The sequence below is a fragment of the Cucurbita moschata genome, unplaced genomic scaffold (genome assembly GCF_002738365.1).
Source record: "Cucurbita moschata cultivar Rifu unplaced genomic scaffold, Cmos_1.0 Cmo_Scf00038, whole genome shotgun sequence".
In the NCBI taxonomy this organism is placed as follows: domain Eukaryota; kingdom Viridiplantae; phylum Streptophyta; class Magnoliopsida; order Cucurbitales; family Cucurbitaceae; genus Cucurbita; species Cucurbita moschata.
Window position 1 is genome coordinate 1,674,354 of NW_019268554.1, and position 16,030 is coordinate 1,690,383.

Below are 16,030 nucleotides of genomic sequence, written 5' to 3' on the forward strand. Positions count from 1 at the left end.
AAAAATTGCGGAAATTCATGCAATTTACTCAAATTAAACCAAACTGAGGTGTTCGTATCCTAATATTAGAAACAAACTTTTTTAGAAAAAAAAAATTTTAAAACTCAATAATTTTACCTAAAAATTAGAAAGAAAAAAAAATTGAGAGATGGCAACAAGCTGGCGTATGGGGGAAGCTTTCTCCACGCGCCGATGAGGACAAAGCGCGTGTCACCTCAAACTTTCCTGAGAGTATTTATTTATTTATTTGAAAATAGTTAAAGAAAAACACACTTCTTTTCTTATATTTATAATTAATAGAATAACATTTTTTAAAACCTATAATTTAATCATTTAAATTTTTTTATTTTTATTTATTTTATATAATGAAAAGTATTTTTCAACAGAATCTTATTGAATAAAAAAATAAAATTTAAAATCTATTTAACAAAAAAAAAAAAAACATTGAGAGTGTAGATGTCAGTTTAACCGCCCTATCGAGACCTATCTCGAACATATTAGAGAATCTCACTCGAATCTTAAATAATAAAAGAGTAATGAGAGATTTTTCTCTGTTAACTAAATGGAGCTGAAGATTAAAAAATTATAATTATTCCATTTATTTGAGTAAGAAGTTTTAAACGATAATTATAGGAATTAAATTATTACCCGTTGAATCTTTACTTCAAAGAAAGTATAAGAACCAAATATTTTTCAACCTCTTTTTAATCTTTTAGATTATTTTTAATACGATAAATATTGGGAGAGGAATTTAAACTTTTAACTTTGAAGAAAGGTATAAATACTTTAACCATTAAACTATACCGAATTTTTTAGGACGAAAATTTTTCAAACACTTTGGTTTTAATTTATTATTACTTTAATGTTTATTTAATACTCAATTTATTATTACTTTAATGTTTATTTAATATTCAACAAAAATGTCAAAACTACAAGGCTAGATAAATAAAGTTTTTTAAAAATGAAATTATAAAAGTAAATAAATAAATAGCTACAAATATAAATTAGTTTTCACTCTTAATTTTTTTAAATAAATTATTTAATTAAATAGATGAGTATTGAATATTATTATTTTTAGACTGAAATAAATATTTTAAAAGTTGGAAAAATTTAAATCTAACAATAAATATAGTAAGCAATAAAGTAGAGTGTATTGGCGACCCGCCGGCGAGGGCAGAGCGCGTGAAAATTGGGCAATATTAAATATTGTCAGTGTAACTGTAAAATTTTGTTTTGAGGGTAATGAGAACATTGACTGTCAGTTCCTTTCCAAAGATTAAGATTTGACTGTCGGTTTAATCTTTGTCGATAAGTACAACTGGATTAGGTTTTAATTTATTACCAATTTACTGTTTATTTATTTATTAAAATACTCAACCAAAAATGTCAACCTTTTACTTTAAAACAAAAAAAAAAAATTAATTTAAAAATAGTTTTACACTTCAAAAGTTTTAATTAAAAAAAAAAAAAAAAAACACCTTAATTTTTTAATTTTCAAAAAGTTTCAAAACTACCTTTTTAATTTTCGGTTTAAAAAATATACTTAACTTTCAAAATTTTCATTAATAATTTTTATTTTAAAAAAAACATTTACTATTAATATATGGACGGAATTATTAGTTACGAGTCTAAAAAATACTCATCAACTTTCAAATATAATATTAAAAATTTTGGAGATAATCTATGAGATGTAAATATACTATTTTCTGATCATATATTATAGTAAACAAAAAAAAAAGTGAAAAGGTATTAATAAAACTTTTTAAAGTTCATTGTGTTTTTGAAACACGGTTGAAAGTTCAAGTGTATTTTTAAAATTAAATACTAACCGTTTCCATAAACGTGATTGTTTTGATTTTTTAAAGTGTTACAAAATATTTTTAAATTAATTTAGTCTATAAAAAAATTATCTATTATGCTTCTAAATTTTAGGATTTTGTGATATTCTAATGTTTAAATTTTGTTGAACGTTTAATTATGATTAAAATAACGTACAATAAGATGAACGTTTTAAAGTTGAATGGTTCAAAGTATACCGAATATTTAAAATAAAAATCAAATAGCATGCATGATCAAATAAGGTACTCATTAATATGAATAAAGAAAATAATAAACTAATTATTTATGGTGAAATTAATTATTTGTAATATATAGTATAACAAAAAGATTTAAAATTTAGCATTTTAAGAAAATTATTTAGTGTTTGCAACCTCTTATCAGTCATAACGCTCGAGAAGGTGCTTTAATGAATCAAAACCGAGTTATCCCATATATTTAATCGTTAAGAAATATTTATAAAAATTGATAGTTACTGTCTATAACAATAAAATGTACATTTTTTCGGTGACTCAATCATAGGGCGACATCTTGAAAATTTTCAGAGGAAACATGTAAGTGACGTCAAAACGTGTTCAAATGACTCGTCTTAATCTGTGAGAATAATTTTCACAATTTTAAAATAGTTGGTTACGTGGTCACATCATAGAATAATGACTTTTATTTAAAAATAGATGGAAAGTTATATATAAATAAATAAATAAATAATTTATTAGATATTTTATTTTTTGTTTAATTGAAGGACTTTTATTTATTAAACGAAATCTAAAGGATCATCTAATTTTAATTTATACCAATAAAAATTTGAAGGATATAAATTGCTATCTTAGTTTTAGGAAAGTGTTAACCACGCGCAACCAAAGCGCGTGATGAGATTAAATGAGACGCTTGTTGCGGCGGGGACAAAAGACCAATAAATTCCATTTCCAATGGATTTTTTTTTTAGGAAAATTCGAATGAATTTTAAAATAATATTCTGAGTCAAATCCAAATAGGAATTTTCACACAATTAAGTTTTGAATCCCTTTGCTTTGATTCTCATGGCCGCCAATGCCTAATTAATTCTTTCAATAATTTCCCTTTTTTTAATTATTTTTTAATTCCTTAGAAACTAAGAATTAAATATACTATTAAAATTTTGTAATTACCAATTGATTACTTATTTCTAGTTTTTTAGAAATATAATTTTTTTGAAAATATTATAAAAATCTTGAATTTTCAAAATAATAATAATAATAATAATTTTTTTTTCAAAAATCTTGAATTTTCGACGGATACTCGAACTATAAGAATATTACAATGAATTCCAATTTATTTATATTTGTTTTTGTTCTCTCTGACAACTTAATATAAATAAATAAATCAACGGTATGAAGTGAGAGCAATGTAAAGTACAATAACATTTCAAAAACGCTACGAATATTAGGTTTGCATTAACCATAATCACGTGCGCGTTCTTCTTGAGAGATTTTCCTCTCAAGTGTCAAGACTACGCTCTTAGAGAATTGAAAGGCTTAATTTTGCAACCATCGAGCCTCTCCAATTGTGAAGGTGGAGCATTGAGATGCTACGAACATTAGGTCTTCATCAACCGTAATCACGTGCACGTCCTTCTTTGGAGATTTTCCTCTCAAGTGTCAAGACATTGACTAAAGTATCTCGAACGGGGTGATATGCATAAACCTTTTGTTGTCTCTAAAGAATCTGAGAATGGTAAAGCCTAATCTCCTCCATCTGTCGGGACAAATAAACAGTGATACAAATATATTCACATTTCATCTATCAATTAGGCTTTTCGACCCGATCGTAGGCCTTGACTCACCCCTCCATAAACTAAGTCTGGTTGGATCATTTCGATACAATCAAATAGAAAGTCTACACATGTCGTATTCTAAGAGTAATTCTTTTAAAAAATGTAAAGTATAAATAATAAAAGGAATAAAAGGGTTGTTTTCAATAAATAAATAAATATAAGGGTTGTTTTCGAATAATATATAAATAAAGGGTTATTAAAGACATCTTAATTGACTCGATTAAATATTAATACCGGAAATATGTGTGTAGATCATAACTAAATTGATGGTTACTGAAATTAATTATTTCTTTATTTTTAAAAAAATATTATTTAGAGCCAAATGATAAGATCAATTTTTCATTATTAGTCAATATATATATATATATATAGCTTGTGACGGCTGAAACAGACCGCGGGCAGCATCCACCTGGCAAGTCAGTGACCGTAACGTAAGCAAGCAGAATTTGACCGTTACATTTCAGAAAACAAAAATAAAAATAAAAATATCACCCCAACTTTTCCTTATTGTAACAATTTTATTTTTTACTTTTATTTTATAGTTTTTCTTATACACACATATACATATACATATACACACACATATACATATACATATATATATATATATATATATATATATATATATATATATATATATATAAAATTCATAAAAATACCTTTAAAATTTCAAAATTGTTTAAAAAAATACACCTTAAAATAGGGCTAGTATTAAAAATACTCGAAACTCTTCTATTAGATATGCGAACTATTATATGGCTCATCAAGTAAAATTGAGGGACCTTAGTGGATACTTACTCGTACAACTGGGTTCATGTGTGTCTCAGCTCCATAGTCCCCCAAATCCAACATCATCAATCATGCAAGTCTAGATACCATATGCGATGGAAGAGTAACACGAATAATCACATTATGTTTAAGTCTCGATTATCAACACTATGGAGAAACTTGCATCATATGATTAGCTGACAGTCATATTTAATTCTCGATATTTGAATTTGATTTTTAATTAGTCCCTAAAAATTTAAAATAAATTTTAAATTGGGCAAGCCCAAGCCCAAATAAATTCACAAGTGGAAAATAAATTTTAAATTGGGCCAAGCCCAAGCCCAAATAAATTCACAAGTAGACCCACAGGCAGTTCTGTAATGGTTGGGTTCAATCATTATATCAGACCGTCCGGTATGGTCGGACCGTTTTCGGTTTACCCGAACCGACCTCCGATTGACGTAGGGTTCCGTTCTTGCGCGCTTCTTTGCGATTCAATTTCCTCCGGTCCACACGCTGCTGTTCTCTTTTCTCTCTCCCGCCACCACGCCGTCGTCGGTCTTTTTCTCACACCGCCGCCAGTTCCAGAGTCTCCAGCGACTCTCCGATGACCTTTCCGGTTAGGTATACCCGTCTCTTACTTTTCATATTTCTTCGGATTGGTTTCAAGCTTCCAGGGTCTGTTTTGTTAGTAATGATGCGATGAAATCTATGCTTTTCTGGGTAATGATTCGACACTTGCTTATTTCTTCTTCTTCTTTTTTTGGACATGTTTATGAAATTCTATACTGTTTATGTTTTTTTCCCTCCTTAAACCATCCCATTTTTCTTATCTTCTCCATCCATTTCTCCTGCTGCTACTCATAATTTTTCTTAATTTTCTGTTTCTGTTTAACTCCTGAGTGTTCATATTATATTTAGATGTGTTTACACGAAAATTTATAGAAAGGTAATGAGTTGAAGGTTGAGTAGTATGTTTTCATGGAGTTAGGACTATCATAAATGCACTAAAGTGTTTCAAGGAGAAATTTTCATGAAATTCTAACTCAATTTTCTATGGAAGCTTGCACTTCTCATTTGTATGTATAAGTAGATTTGATTTGTTTATTTGGTTGTGTGTTGTTGTTATAGGTGACGATGTTGAATATGTTAAAACCAAGCAAATTTTTTGACAACGTTGTTGATAGATTAGCATGGTGCATAACAAACAAAAAGATCTCCACCAAAATTGTCTCCAAGAAGCACTACTTTGTTTCTTCTTCCTTTCTTAGTTTGTCAACTTCACTACCTTCCAAGCCTTCAGATTTTCGATTGCTCGATAACGTAACAACATGCATTGCTTTTCTACAATCATGTGCTGAATCTAAGAATCTCAACAAAGGAAAACAGCTTCATTCTGTAATGATCACCTATGGTTTTTCCCATTCACCTTCATCTATCACTAGCTTAATCAACATGTACTCCAAATGTGGTCGAATGGAGGAGGCTGTTTTGGTTTTCCATGATCCGTGTTATGAGCCTAATGTGTTTGCATATAATGCTATAATTTCTGGGTTTGTTGCTAATGGTCTTGCTTCAATTGGGTTTCAATTTTATAAGCAAATGAGGTTAGAGGGTGTGATGCCTGATAAGTACACTTTTCCATGTGTAGTTAGATCTTGTTGTGAGGTCATGGAGGTGAAGAAGATTCATGGATGTTTGTTTAAAATGGGGTTGGAGCTGGATTTGTTTGTTGGTAGTGCTTTGGTTAATACTTACTTGAAGCTTGGCTCAATGGAAGATGCACAAGAAGTGTTTGAAGAATTGCCAATAAGAGATGTTGTGCTTTGGAATGCAATGATCAATGGGTACGCCCAGATTGGTTGCCTTGATGAGGCATTAGAAATTTTCAGAAGAATGCATATAGAAGGTGTTTCACCTAGTAGGTTTACAATTACTGGAATTTTGTCTATTTTTGCTTTGAAGGGACACCTAGACAATGGGAGAACAGTCCATGGGATTGTGATGAAAATGGGTTATGATTCAGGCGTTGCAGTTTCAAATGCTCTAATCGATATGTATGGGAAATGCAAACATATCGGAGACGCTTTAATGGTTTTTGAGACGATGAATGAAAAGGATATTTTCTCATGGAATTCAATTATATCGGTTCATGAACAATGTGGTGACCATGATGGTGCCTTGAGGCTTTTTGATAAGATGTTAGGTTCTGGGTTTCTACCTGATTTGGTAACCGTCACAACCATACTTCCAGCTTGCTCTCATTTGGCTGCCCTCATGCATGGTAGAGAAATTCATGGATATATGATTGTTAATGGATTGGGAAGGGATGGAGACAATGGAGTTATAGATGATTTACTTGTGAATAATGCTGTTATGGATATGTACGCAAAATGTGGAAGTATGAAAAATGCTCAAAAGGTTTTTAATTCAATGACCAATAAGGATGTGGCATCATGGAATATTATGATTATGGGGTATGGTATGCATGGATATGGCATGGATGCATTGGATATGATTTCTCACATGTGCGAGGCCAAAATTAAGCCCGATGAAGTTACTTTTGTTGGAGTTTTATCGGCGTGCAATCATGCAGGTTTTGTGTGTCAAGGGCGTTGGTTCTTAGCTCAAATGGAGCATGATTTCGGTGTTATCCCAACCATTGAGCATTACACTTGTGTGATTGATATGCTGGGACGAGCTGGGCATTTAGAGGATGCTTATGATTTAGCCCAAACGATGCCTATTCAAGCCAACCCCGTTGTGTGGAGGGCTTTATTGGGAGCTTGTCGACTCCATGGGAATGCGGAGTTGGCCGAGATTGCTGCACAAAAAGTAATGCAATTGGATCCAGAGCATTGTGGGAGTTATGTGTTGATGTCTAATGTTTATGGAGTTGTAGGTCGATATGAAGAGGTGTTGGAGGTTAGAAACACGATGAAGGAACAACATGTCAGGAAGACGCCTGGATGTAGTTGGATCGAACTCAAGGATGGAGTGCACGTTTTTCTCACCGGAGACAGGACACATTTAGAATTGAATGCATTGACAAGTCAACTTTGTGATATTGGATTCATTTTAGATGAAGTCTTGAATTTATATTGAGATATGGTAGCATGTGCAATTGCATTAAGCCAATAGCCATTTCTTTTATTCAAAGGTTGATGAGCGGCACAACATGTACATTGATGAGTTTACTATTATAGTGAAAATCATTGGTTAATGATTACAGCAGACAAGTATCATTGATTGCCCGCTTCCTGGATATTCATTAGGTTACTTCTAATGTCGTAAAGTCTTTCTTTCACCATCTTGGATACTTCTACATTTTCGTCCAAAATTTTATATGTTTTTTCATCTCTCCGTTGCCAAGTTTCTTAGTGGTATAGTGCCTTGCTTCAAGGATATGACAGCAAAGCTAACGTCAAAGGTGGTGCCTTCTTACAGCTCGTTGGATTCAGCTTCTCTCAACTATTGCCTTATTCATATTGGTACTTTCTCTCTCTTATCTATCACTTTCTTTCCCTTTTGGACCTGGGAGGAGATTTCATTTTGCATTATGATTTCTATGTGCTAGTGATTGAGATATGCAACGAACCCTAAATAGTGCAGACCTCAAAAAGCTTTAGGAGGCATCTTGTCGATCATTGAATGTAACAGCCCAAGCCCAAGCCCACCGCTAGTAGATATTGTCCTATTTGGGTTTTCCCTTTCGGGCTTCTCCTCAAGGTTTATAAAATGCGTCTGGTAGGGAGAGGTTTCCACACTCTTATAAAGAATGCTTCGTTCTCCTCCCCAACCGATGTGAGATCTCACAATCCACCCTCTTTTGAGGCCCAGCGTCCTCACTGGCACTCATTCCCTTCTCCAATCGATGTGGGACTATCCACCCCCCTTCGGGGCCCAGCGTGTTTGCTGGCACACCGCCTCGTGTCTACCCTCCTTCGGGACTCAACCTCCTCGCTGGCACATTGCCTGGCGTCGGCTCTGATACCATTTGTAACAGCCCAAACCCACCGCTAGTAGATATTGCCTTCTTTGGGTTTTTCCTTTTAGGCTTCCCCTCAAGGTTTTTAAAATGCATATGCTAGAGAGAGGTTTTCACACCTTTATAAAAAAAAATGCTTCGTTCTCCTCTCCAACTGATATGGAATCTCACATTGAATCTCTTTGACAGACGATCTATTGCGAGTTGACTTCCATCAATTCACTTTGCTTTGCTTCCCTGAGTACAATCGCTCCATTGCAAAATCCCTCTCTTGGTTCGTTTCTCTCATTGGTGATCAACGTGATAACACTTCCATAGCTCAACTAATTAGTATGAAAAACAAAATTTTCATTTCAACATTGACATTCGTAGTTAGCATAATAAATTCATACTCTAGTTCTTGTTATCACGATTTTGATATCCAAAACCTATTTCCTTCGTTCTATTAATGTTCTTGACAAACATATGCATTAGGTTTTTTGAATTACTATATTTCACTTGATTACTCTAACTGCGAGAGCTCTTGCTTCACATTAAATATTGGTCTTATAAACAAGTTTTGCATCACTTGAATATATATCGCAAGTAAGAATATATTTGCCGCTGAAGTTTTCTTTCCCCTGTTTGTAGATTCAGAATGGTTGATGAGATTTGGCGAGCCTATGAGCCTAACATAATGTGCTCTTGAGCAAGCATAAAAAATACCTCACTGCCGTGTCAAAGTCAAGGTAAGAAAGGGGAATTGATGAAGGCATTATCATAAGCTCATCTATGTGATTTGAGTCGTTTTGATCTTTATTTGGAAATACTTATAAACCAACATAGGTATTCCGAAAAGTGCTTGGAATAGTTGTTGAAGGCGTTATAATAAGCTCATCTATGTGGTTGGCCGAATAGTTGTTGGAGCTAATGACAAAAGTGCTCGGAAGGAATGAACAAGTTCAAACTATGAGTATTCACAGAACCAAATCAAGTAAATGAAGTAGGGTCAGATTGGATTAAGCCAGGCAAAGGGAGACATGCCATGTTAGAGATTTTACTATTGGATGACCTTAAGGTAATTAGATATGTATGCATTTGTTCCGGTATATGATTATGTGGTTGTAGTTAATATTTGTTAAAGCATTTATGGGACCTCATGCATGTATAAAATGTCACAATATTTATGAAATAAAGCTCGAGACAATTACTCATTAGTGGATGAGTTAATTGTACCACCATGATTATAGGTAGTTGAGTTACATTTTAGTTCCCGATCACAGGTTAAATGACTAGGATTTTAATTTTTTGGTCATAGAGAAGTCGGAAAGTATTTTGACTTTTAGTCACAGGTTAGATGATTAGTGTTTTCAAGTCTAGTTAGGGACATAGGCTCACTGAGTTGTTTTGAACAATTTTAGATTCATTGGTTTTACATTAGATTTTATCGCGTCTGTATAAGCATATCTGAGGGTTACTTATTGAGTATTTTCAATGCTCAACTTTTTTTTTTTTTTGTTCGGGTAAGGGCTTACAAGGTGTGATGAGATCATTTGCTCGGGGTGCTTAGGAGTTTGTAACCTCATGTATAGTCTTGCTTTTGCATTATCTTTGAGTATTTGTGGGTTTAATTCGAGTTTTCTTTATGGAACTATTTTAGAGTTGGTATTTATAAGATGTTTTAGCGGTGTAATTATTAGCCATTTAATTTGGCCTATTATATTGAAAATAATATTGTTTATCAACTTTTAAATTTTCTTTTCTCGAGTTTTAAAATGATGACGATCCATGTTGGTCTAGGTTTAGGAAAGTAGGAAAGTTGGATTGTTAGACACTCAATTTGCTATCTCGATCTCATCTCTGGCTCCTCTAGCTTTGGTCTTTGACCACACTATCGATAGTCCCATTGACAATCACCACTGCCCACTGTGTTCTCTTTCACATATGCATAGTTCAATCTACACCCTCTTTGGATCTCATTTTTCTCCCTCTCACCCTCGGTTCTGATTGATCCCTCACTCTCATTTTGCTTCACTGTCTCTACTTTCCCAGACATTGTCCAACGTTCGATTGCCACTGTTGAGGCACGCCCGACATAGAAGTTTATACAGCGAATGAAATTTGGGGTTTGGGTCTTTAGGTTTGAACAACAACCTCATCAAGTTAAACCGTGAATTGGAATATTTTCGAATGCTATCCGGTAGGATCAAAGACACTTGTGGTGGGTTTTGTAGATAATGACGGACTAAATCACTCTTCAAATTCAATTTAATTGCAATCAAATTCACTTTATGTTCTTTTAGATTGAAAGACAGTTTTGAAATTTGTAATTGGTGTGAATAACCTTTTCTAAATCAAATTTTCAAACAACATTTAATATCTCTATCAACTCTTCAAAAGGACATTAATAATGAAAACCGACCCACTTTTGTTTGAAGTCCAAATAACGTACATAATAATTCATACCTACAAATCTTGTATTAATCCTATATTTCAAACCCTCTCCAAACTCTTGAAACTCATATATTTAGGGGCACTTTCGGCGGCCGCCGTGGGTGAGCAAGGGCAGGCGTCGTAGTTGCCGAAAGTGCCCGGCGGCACGCAGCTGCAACGACCACAGCATGTGCCGCATGCCCTGTTGCATAGATTTGGCCTTCAAGATAATTTGCACCTCGACCCACAAGCTCCTCCACAATCTGATAACTCGATTATACTCGCACCCTCACGAACATAAATTAAATAAAGAGATAAACATTTATGTGATTCGAATGCATGGATAGCAATCAATCTAAATATATGTTTAATTTCTAGTCGCGTTAGGAGGCTCCGCTGCGACAGCGTCAATGGAGTTCACCATATAAGCTACGAGAAGGCTCCGCTGCGACAGCGTCAATGGAGTTCACCATATAAGCTACGAGAAGGCTCCGCTGCGACAGCGTCAATGGAGTTCACCATATAAGCTACGAGAAGGGTCATGAAAACACATTTGAACAGAGCTTTAGAAAGAACAAAAATGGCCATAGAAGACGAAGGAGAGAATTCTTATGGAAACTCAAAGTTCTTGGAAAGGCGTAATGAATGAGAAACAAAAGGTATAATGAATAGAAGATATGCATTTCTTATTCAAATAAAGAAATAAAGTATTTTAAGGATTTGTTGGAGATTTGATTTGATAAGTGAGGATGTCCAGTTTGGTATTCCGTCCTTGTCTCTTATTTCGATTTCATAAATTCTCTATTTATTTTTGTTTGGAAGATTTGATTTTCATTTTTCAATATAATTTTTATTAAAAGAATATAAGATATTATAATAAAGGCGCGTAATTTATTTATTGATCAATAAATTCTAATAAATCATAATAATATATATATATTTTTTTTATGAGAGGGATTAAATTATTATATATTATAATTCAACTGCCAAATTATTTTATAAAATTAAAGTTAATGAGGTAAATTATTAATTTGAGTATTTTTTAAGCTAAGAATATTCATCCAAATTCCCACCTAACGGAAGCTTAAATTTAATTGGAATAAGAGGAGGGCTAAAACGGATTAAGGAGAAAGGCAAACCCTATTTCCAAACAGACCCTATTCGTCCACGAAACGTCGATGACTTTTCTAAATCTCAAATTCCTCTCTCTATAAATACCCTCCTCTCCCTCACTCACCGTTCGCTTTTCCTCTTCCATCGTCAGAATCAAATTCGACGGCCGGCGGATTAACGAATCAATATCCTAAATTCTGCCGGAGTTAGGATTCGTTCTCTCTTCTGCTCCCTGAATTCTGATTTCTGAAGCTTTTTCTTTGGGATAGAGGAGGAGGAGGAGGAGGAGGAGGAGGAGGTTGTGAACAATGTCCGATGCGTTCTGCTCCGACTGCAAGCGTCAGACGGAGGTTGTCTTCGATCACTCTGCCGGAGACACCGTGTGCTCTGAGTGCGGCCTTGTGCTCGAGTCGCACTCCATCGATGAGACGTCCGAGTGGAGGACTTTTGCCAATGAGTCTGGGGATAACGACCCGGTTCGTGTTGGTGGACCGTCCAACCCGCTTTTGGCTGATGGTGGCCTTTCCACGGTGATTGCCAAGCCTAATGGTACGGCAGGGGAGTTCTTGTCCTCGTCATTAGGTCGGTGGCAGAATCGGGGGTCTAATCCAGATCGAGGGTTGATTCTTGCATTCAAGACAATTGCTACTATGTCTGATAGGTAAGGGGGTTGGTTGTTTTAATCGTCCTTTTGATGCTGAGGAAACATGGAATTAGTTGAATTTCTTTGGATTTAACTAAATCGTAATGTTAAACCGATCGAATTGGAATTGTGGAAGGTGGGAATTGGAAAGTCTTAGTAGTTTGATGATTTTTGTGTTTGTGGGGGAACTTTTGATGATGGATACTAAATTAGGGTATTTCAACTTTAAGTCCGGATTCAATTAGGTCAATTTTTCTTGTTGCTTTGGAATTTGAAGGGTTTTCTTCATTATGGGGGCAGCCTCTTCTCTCTAATGGGATTTTAAAACTGATAAACTTAATGTTAATCATTCCATCTAGTGTTTGATAGTTTTATAATTGGCCTTGCCTCATGATCATGAATCTTTCTATGATTTTGTTTTCTTATTTTCATGCATTTTGTGATTGAGCTGCTTATTTACAAGTGTCCTAGCTTTGATGATAACAATCTGAGACTGATATATAATGCTTAATGAAGTCAATGTTGAACCCAAAGCTCAGATACTGTTTGTTGTGTTGTAATGTCACGACAAAAAATATTCTGATATCCAATTGTTGTACCGGAAGCCATAACCAAAATGCTTTGATACCCAATTATTGTAGTGGTATGCCACGACAAAAAAAAAAAAAAATAATGCTTTGATACCCAATTGTTGTAGGGTAATACCGAATACCCAATTGTTGTACCAAAAGTCCCCTAACCAAAGTGTTTACAAAGTGTATTTCTCGTACTCTCACGCTACAAGACAATAGTTTTTGAGCTAGAGTGCTATTTGTTTGGTTGTGACTTCCGCCACACCAATTGGGTATCAAAGTATTTTTTGGTTGTGGCATTCAGCTACAACAATTGGATATTAGAACATTTTTTGTTGTGGCATTACGTGGTATCAGAGCTTTGGGTACAACAGTCATGAGTTTGCGTATTTTGTTAAATTGTGCTTTTTTGTTTTAGTTCAGCTCCTCTTCATGGGCCATTTTCTTTTGATGCCCTTTGTTTTCTTTCATCTTTCTCAACAAAACTTGGCATTTAATCAACAAAAGAAAGAAAAAGAAAAGGTCACACCTGACTAATGTTAGCTGTAATGTGTTTCAGGTTGGGCCTTGTTGCAACCATTAAGGTATGCAATTTTCCATCCATTATGACAAAATGACACGAGTTACCATTTCTTGTATTTTCTCAAAGCATTCAGGTTAGTTGTCAGTATAGAATGATCATGCTGTATTGTCAAGGTTGTAAATAATGTATTTTTCACCGTTTGCATTATACTTTGGTTCTGGAATTGATGCACGATGAATAATTCGAAGAACAAAATAGTTTTAGATTCGAAGACCACAATAGTTTTAGATTTTGTTTTTGAGTTCCATTCATTTCGCTCGCAGTGAGCTTTGGTATTTTGTAAATGTTTTATTCATAGGATCGGGCGAATGAGATATATAAAAGAGTTGAAGATCAAAAGTCTAGTAGAGGAAGAAATCAAGATGCTTTATTGGCTGCTTGCTTATACATTGCTTGTCGACAAGAAGACAAACCCCGCACAGTCAAGGGTACTGCTTGTAAATCATTTGATATCTGGAGCATTTGTAGTTCGATTTCTCTTCTTTACCTAATCATGCTGGTTTTGAGTAGAAATTTGCTCTGTTGCTAATGGGGCAACAAAGAAGGAGATTGGCCGAGCAAAAGAATACATCGTGAAACAGTTGGGGCTGGAGACGGGTCAGTCTGTGGAGATGGGAACGATACATGCTGGAGACTTTATGGTGAGAATATCAACTTAATTATTCTAAAGTTCGATCATGGATAATGTTGTGTTCATTTCTTCTGACATCAAGTTTCTTTCCTAAATGAACATAGAGGCGTTTTTGTTCTAATCTTGGCATGAATAATCAAGCTGTTAAAGCTGCCCAAGAAGCTGTACAGAAATCTGAAGAGTTCGATATTAGGTAACGATTTGGACATTATGAATTTCTTTCTTTGCTTCTTTTATGGTTATTTGTTTGGCTGGTTTGATAAGTGTTCACTCAACTTCGATGAAATCCGCCCCGTACACATACCTCTTCTGGTCTGGCATAGTAGCCAACTTCTACGAAATCTGCAGTGCCCAAGTAATATTGATATCCACTGGCCTAGCTAAATAACTGCTTGGTTGAATCCTTTGTTCTTTAACATATAATTTGATTGATTGATTTATCCTCAGCTTATCAAACTGTTTGAATTTATGCTTAGATTAAAAAACATTGGATGAAGTTTTGAATAAGCTTGGTTTTAATCTTAGTTAAGGCACCATTTTCTTGGGACAGGATTATTGTTGGTTCACTTTTTTCTTAAAGAGGATTTTCTTCCCTCATTTCAGGAGAAGCCCAATATCCATTGCTGCAGCAGTTATTTACATTATTACTCAGCTTTCAGACGATAAGAAGCCTCTAAAAGGTAATGTTTAACTGTGGCTATAATCTTCACTACATCATATATGTTCATAATCTGTTCATTTGGGCATGTTTGTTTGGTAATGACTCTGCTATTTGATTATGAAAGTTATGGTTTTCACCTCGAAACAAAACTAGACCCGTTCTCCTGAGCATTGTTGTCGTCAGTCTTGATATGAAATTTAATCAAGGGATTTGAGTTTTACAGACATATCGGTAGCTACCGGTGTTGCGGAAGGGACGATTAGAAACTCATATAAAGATCTGTACCCGCATGTTTCGAAGATAATACCGGGGTGGTATGCTAAAGAGGAGGATCTTAAGAACCTGTGCAGTCCTTGAATGTAACTGAAGTTGGATTAGTTTTTTTGAGGCTTGTGTATTTAAACTCTTTGAGATTACAAAGAGAGGTAGAAAGAAAATGTCCCCTTCCCTGCCTTTTTCTGTTTTTCCTAAATAGATTCATTGCCACTATCAAATTCTAATTGAAACCCCCTAAATTGTCATAATTTTACCTCTCACTTGTTCACAATGCAAGTTATCCCAAGTTTTGTGATGCTCTCATGAGATACCAAATGAATACGAGTCAGTTCGGGCATGCATGCTCCTTTTACTCCCAAGTATTCTTTTGCATCAACTTGAAAACTAGATTATTTATACTGCATCATGTATCAAGTGGAAACTTTGGGCAACTTGGTTTTAAGGTCGTGAGATCTTCAAGATCTCAAAGTACGTAGATGGTCTTGAGCACTTACGATCTCGAAGATGGTATGTAGATCTCAAAGTGGAAACCCTGAGGAGAATGTTTGAAAGGGAATGTCCAAAGAAGTGGAAACCTTGAGGAGAATGCTTGAAAGGGAATGTCCAAAGAGGACCGTATCTGTTAGCGGTGGGTTTGAGTTGCTATAATATGCTTGCATGTTCCAGCAGTAGGTGGGTGGACACGAGGTGGTGTGCCAGCAAGAATGCTGACCCCCAAGGTGGTGGTGGGGGGG

The 16,030-nt window shown here is 34.6% G+C and overlaps 2 protein-coding genes across 2 annotated transcripts; both read left to right on the forward strand.

Annotated features, from left to right (window-relative positions):
* The first annotated feature begins 4,906 nt into the window (after nucleotides 1–4,906).
* On the forward strand, nucleotides 4,907–7,646 carry LOC111432309 (pentatricopeptide repeat-containing protein At3g14730). Its single transcript, XM_023069132.1, has 2 exons — nucleotides 4,907–5,041; nucleotides 5,549–7,646. Exon 2 carries the CDS (start codon nucleotides 5,555–5,557, stop codon nucleotides 7,520–7,522), a length of 1,968 nt encoding a protein of 655 aa, XP_022924900.1. The 5' UTR covers nucleotides 4,907–5,041; nucleotides 5,549–5,554; the 3' UTR covers nucleotides 7,523–7,646.
* Nucleotides 7,647–12,037: 4,391 nt separating this feature from the next.
* On the forward strand, nucleotides 12,038–15,655 carry LOC111432315 (transcription initiation factor IIB-2-like). The gene is made up of 7 exons (XM_023069141.1): nucleotides 12,038–12,591; nucleotides 13,705–13,729; nucleotides 14,027–14,156; nucleotides 14,239–14,369; nucleotides 14,464–14,552; nucleotides 14,963–15,039; nucleotides 15,244–15,655. Exons 1-7 carry the CDS (start codon nucleotides 12,239–12,241, stop codon nucleotides 15,375–15,377), a joined length of 939 nt encoding a protein of 312 aa, XP_022924909.1. The 5' UTR covers nucleotides 12,038–12,238; the 3' UTR covers nucleotides 15,378–15,655.
* The last annotated feature ends 375 nt before the right edge of the window (nucleotides 15,656–16,030 follow it).

What these genes read in the sequence shown, in the direction of transcription:
- LOC111432309 (XM_023069132.1), top strand. Translation starts at nt 5,555, where the DNA reads ATGTTGAATATGTTAAAACCAAGCAAATTTTTTGACAACGTTGTTGAT.
- LOC111432315 (XM_023069141.1), top strand. Translation starts at nt 12,239, where the DNA reads ATGTCCGATGCGTTCTGCTCCGACTGCAAGCGTCAGACGGAGGTTGTC. An exon ending in TACATGCTGGAGACTTTATG is followed by an intron (nt 14,370 to 14,463) that starts GTGAGAATATCA and finishes AAATGAACATAG; the next exon opens with AGGCGTTTTTGTTCTAATCT. An exon ending in TCTGAAGAGTTCGATATTAG is followed by an intron (nt 14,553 to 14,962) that starts GTAACGATTTGG and finishes CCCTCATTTCAG; the next exon opens with GAGAAGCCCAATATCCATTG.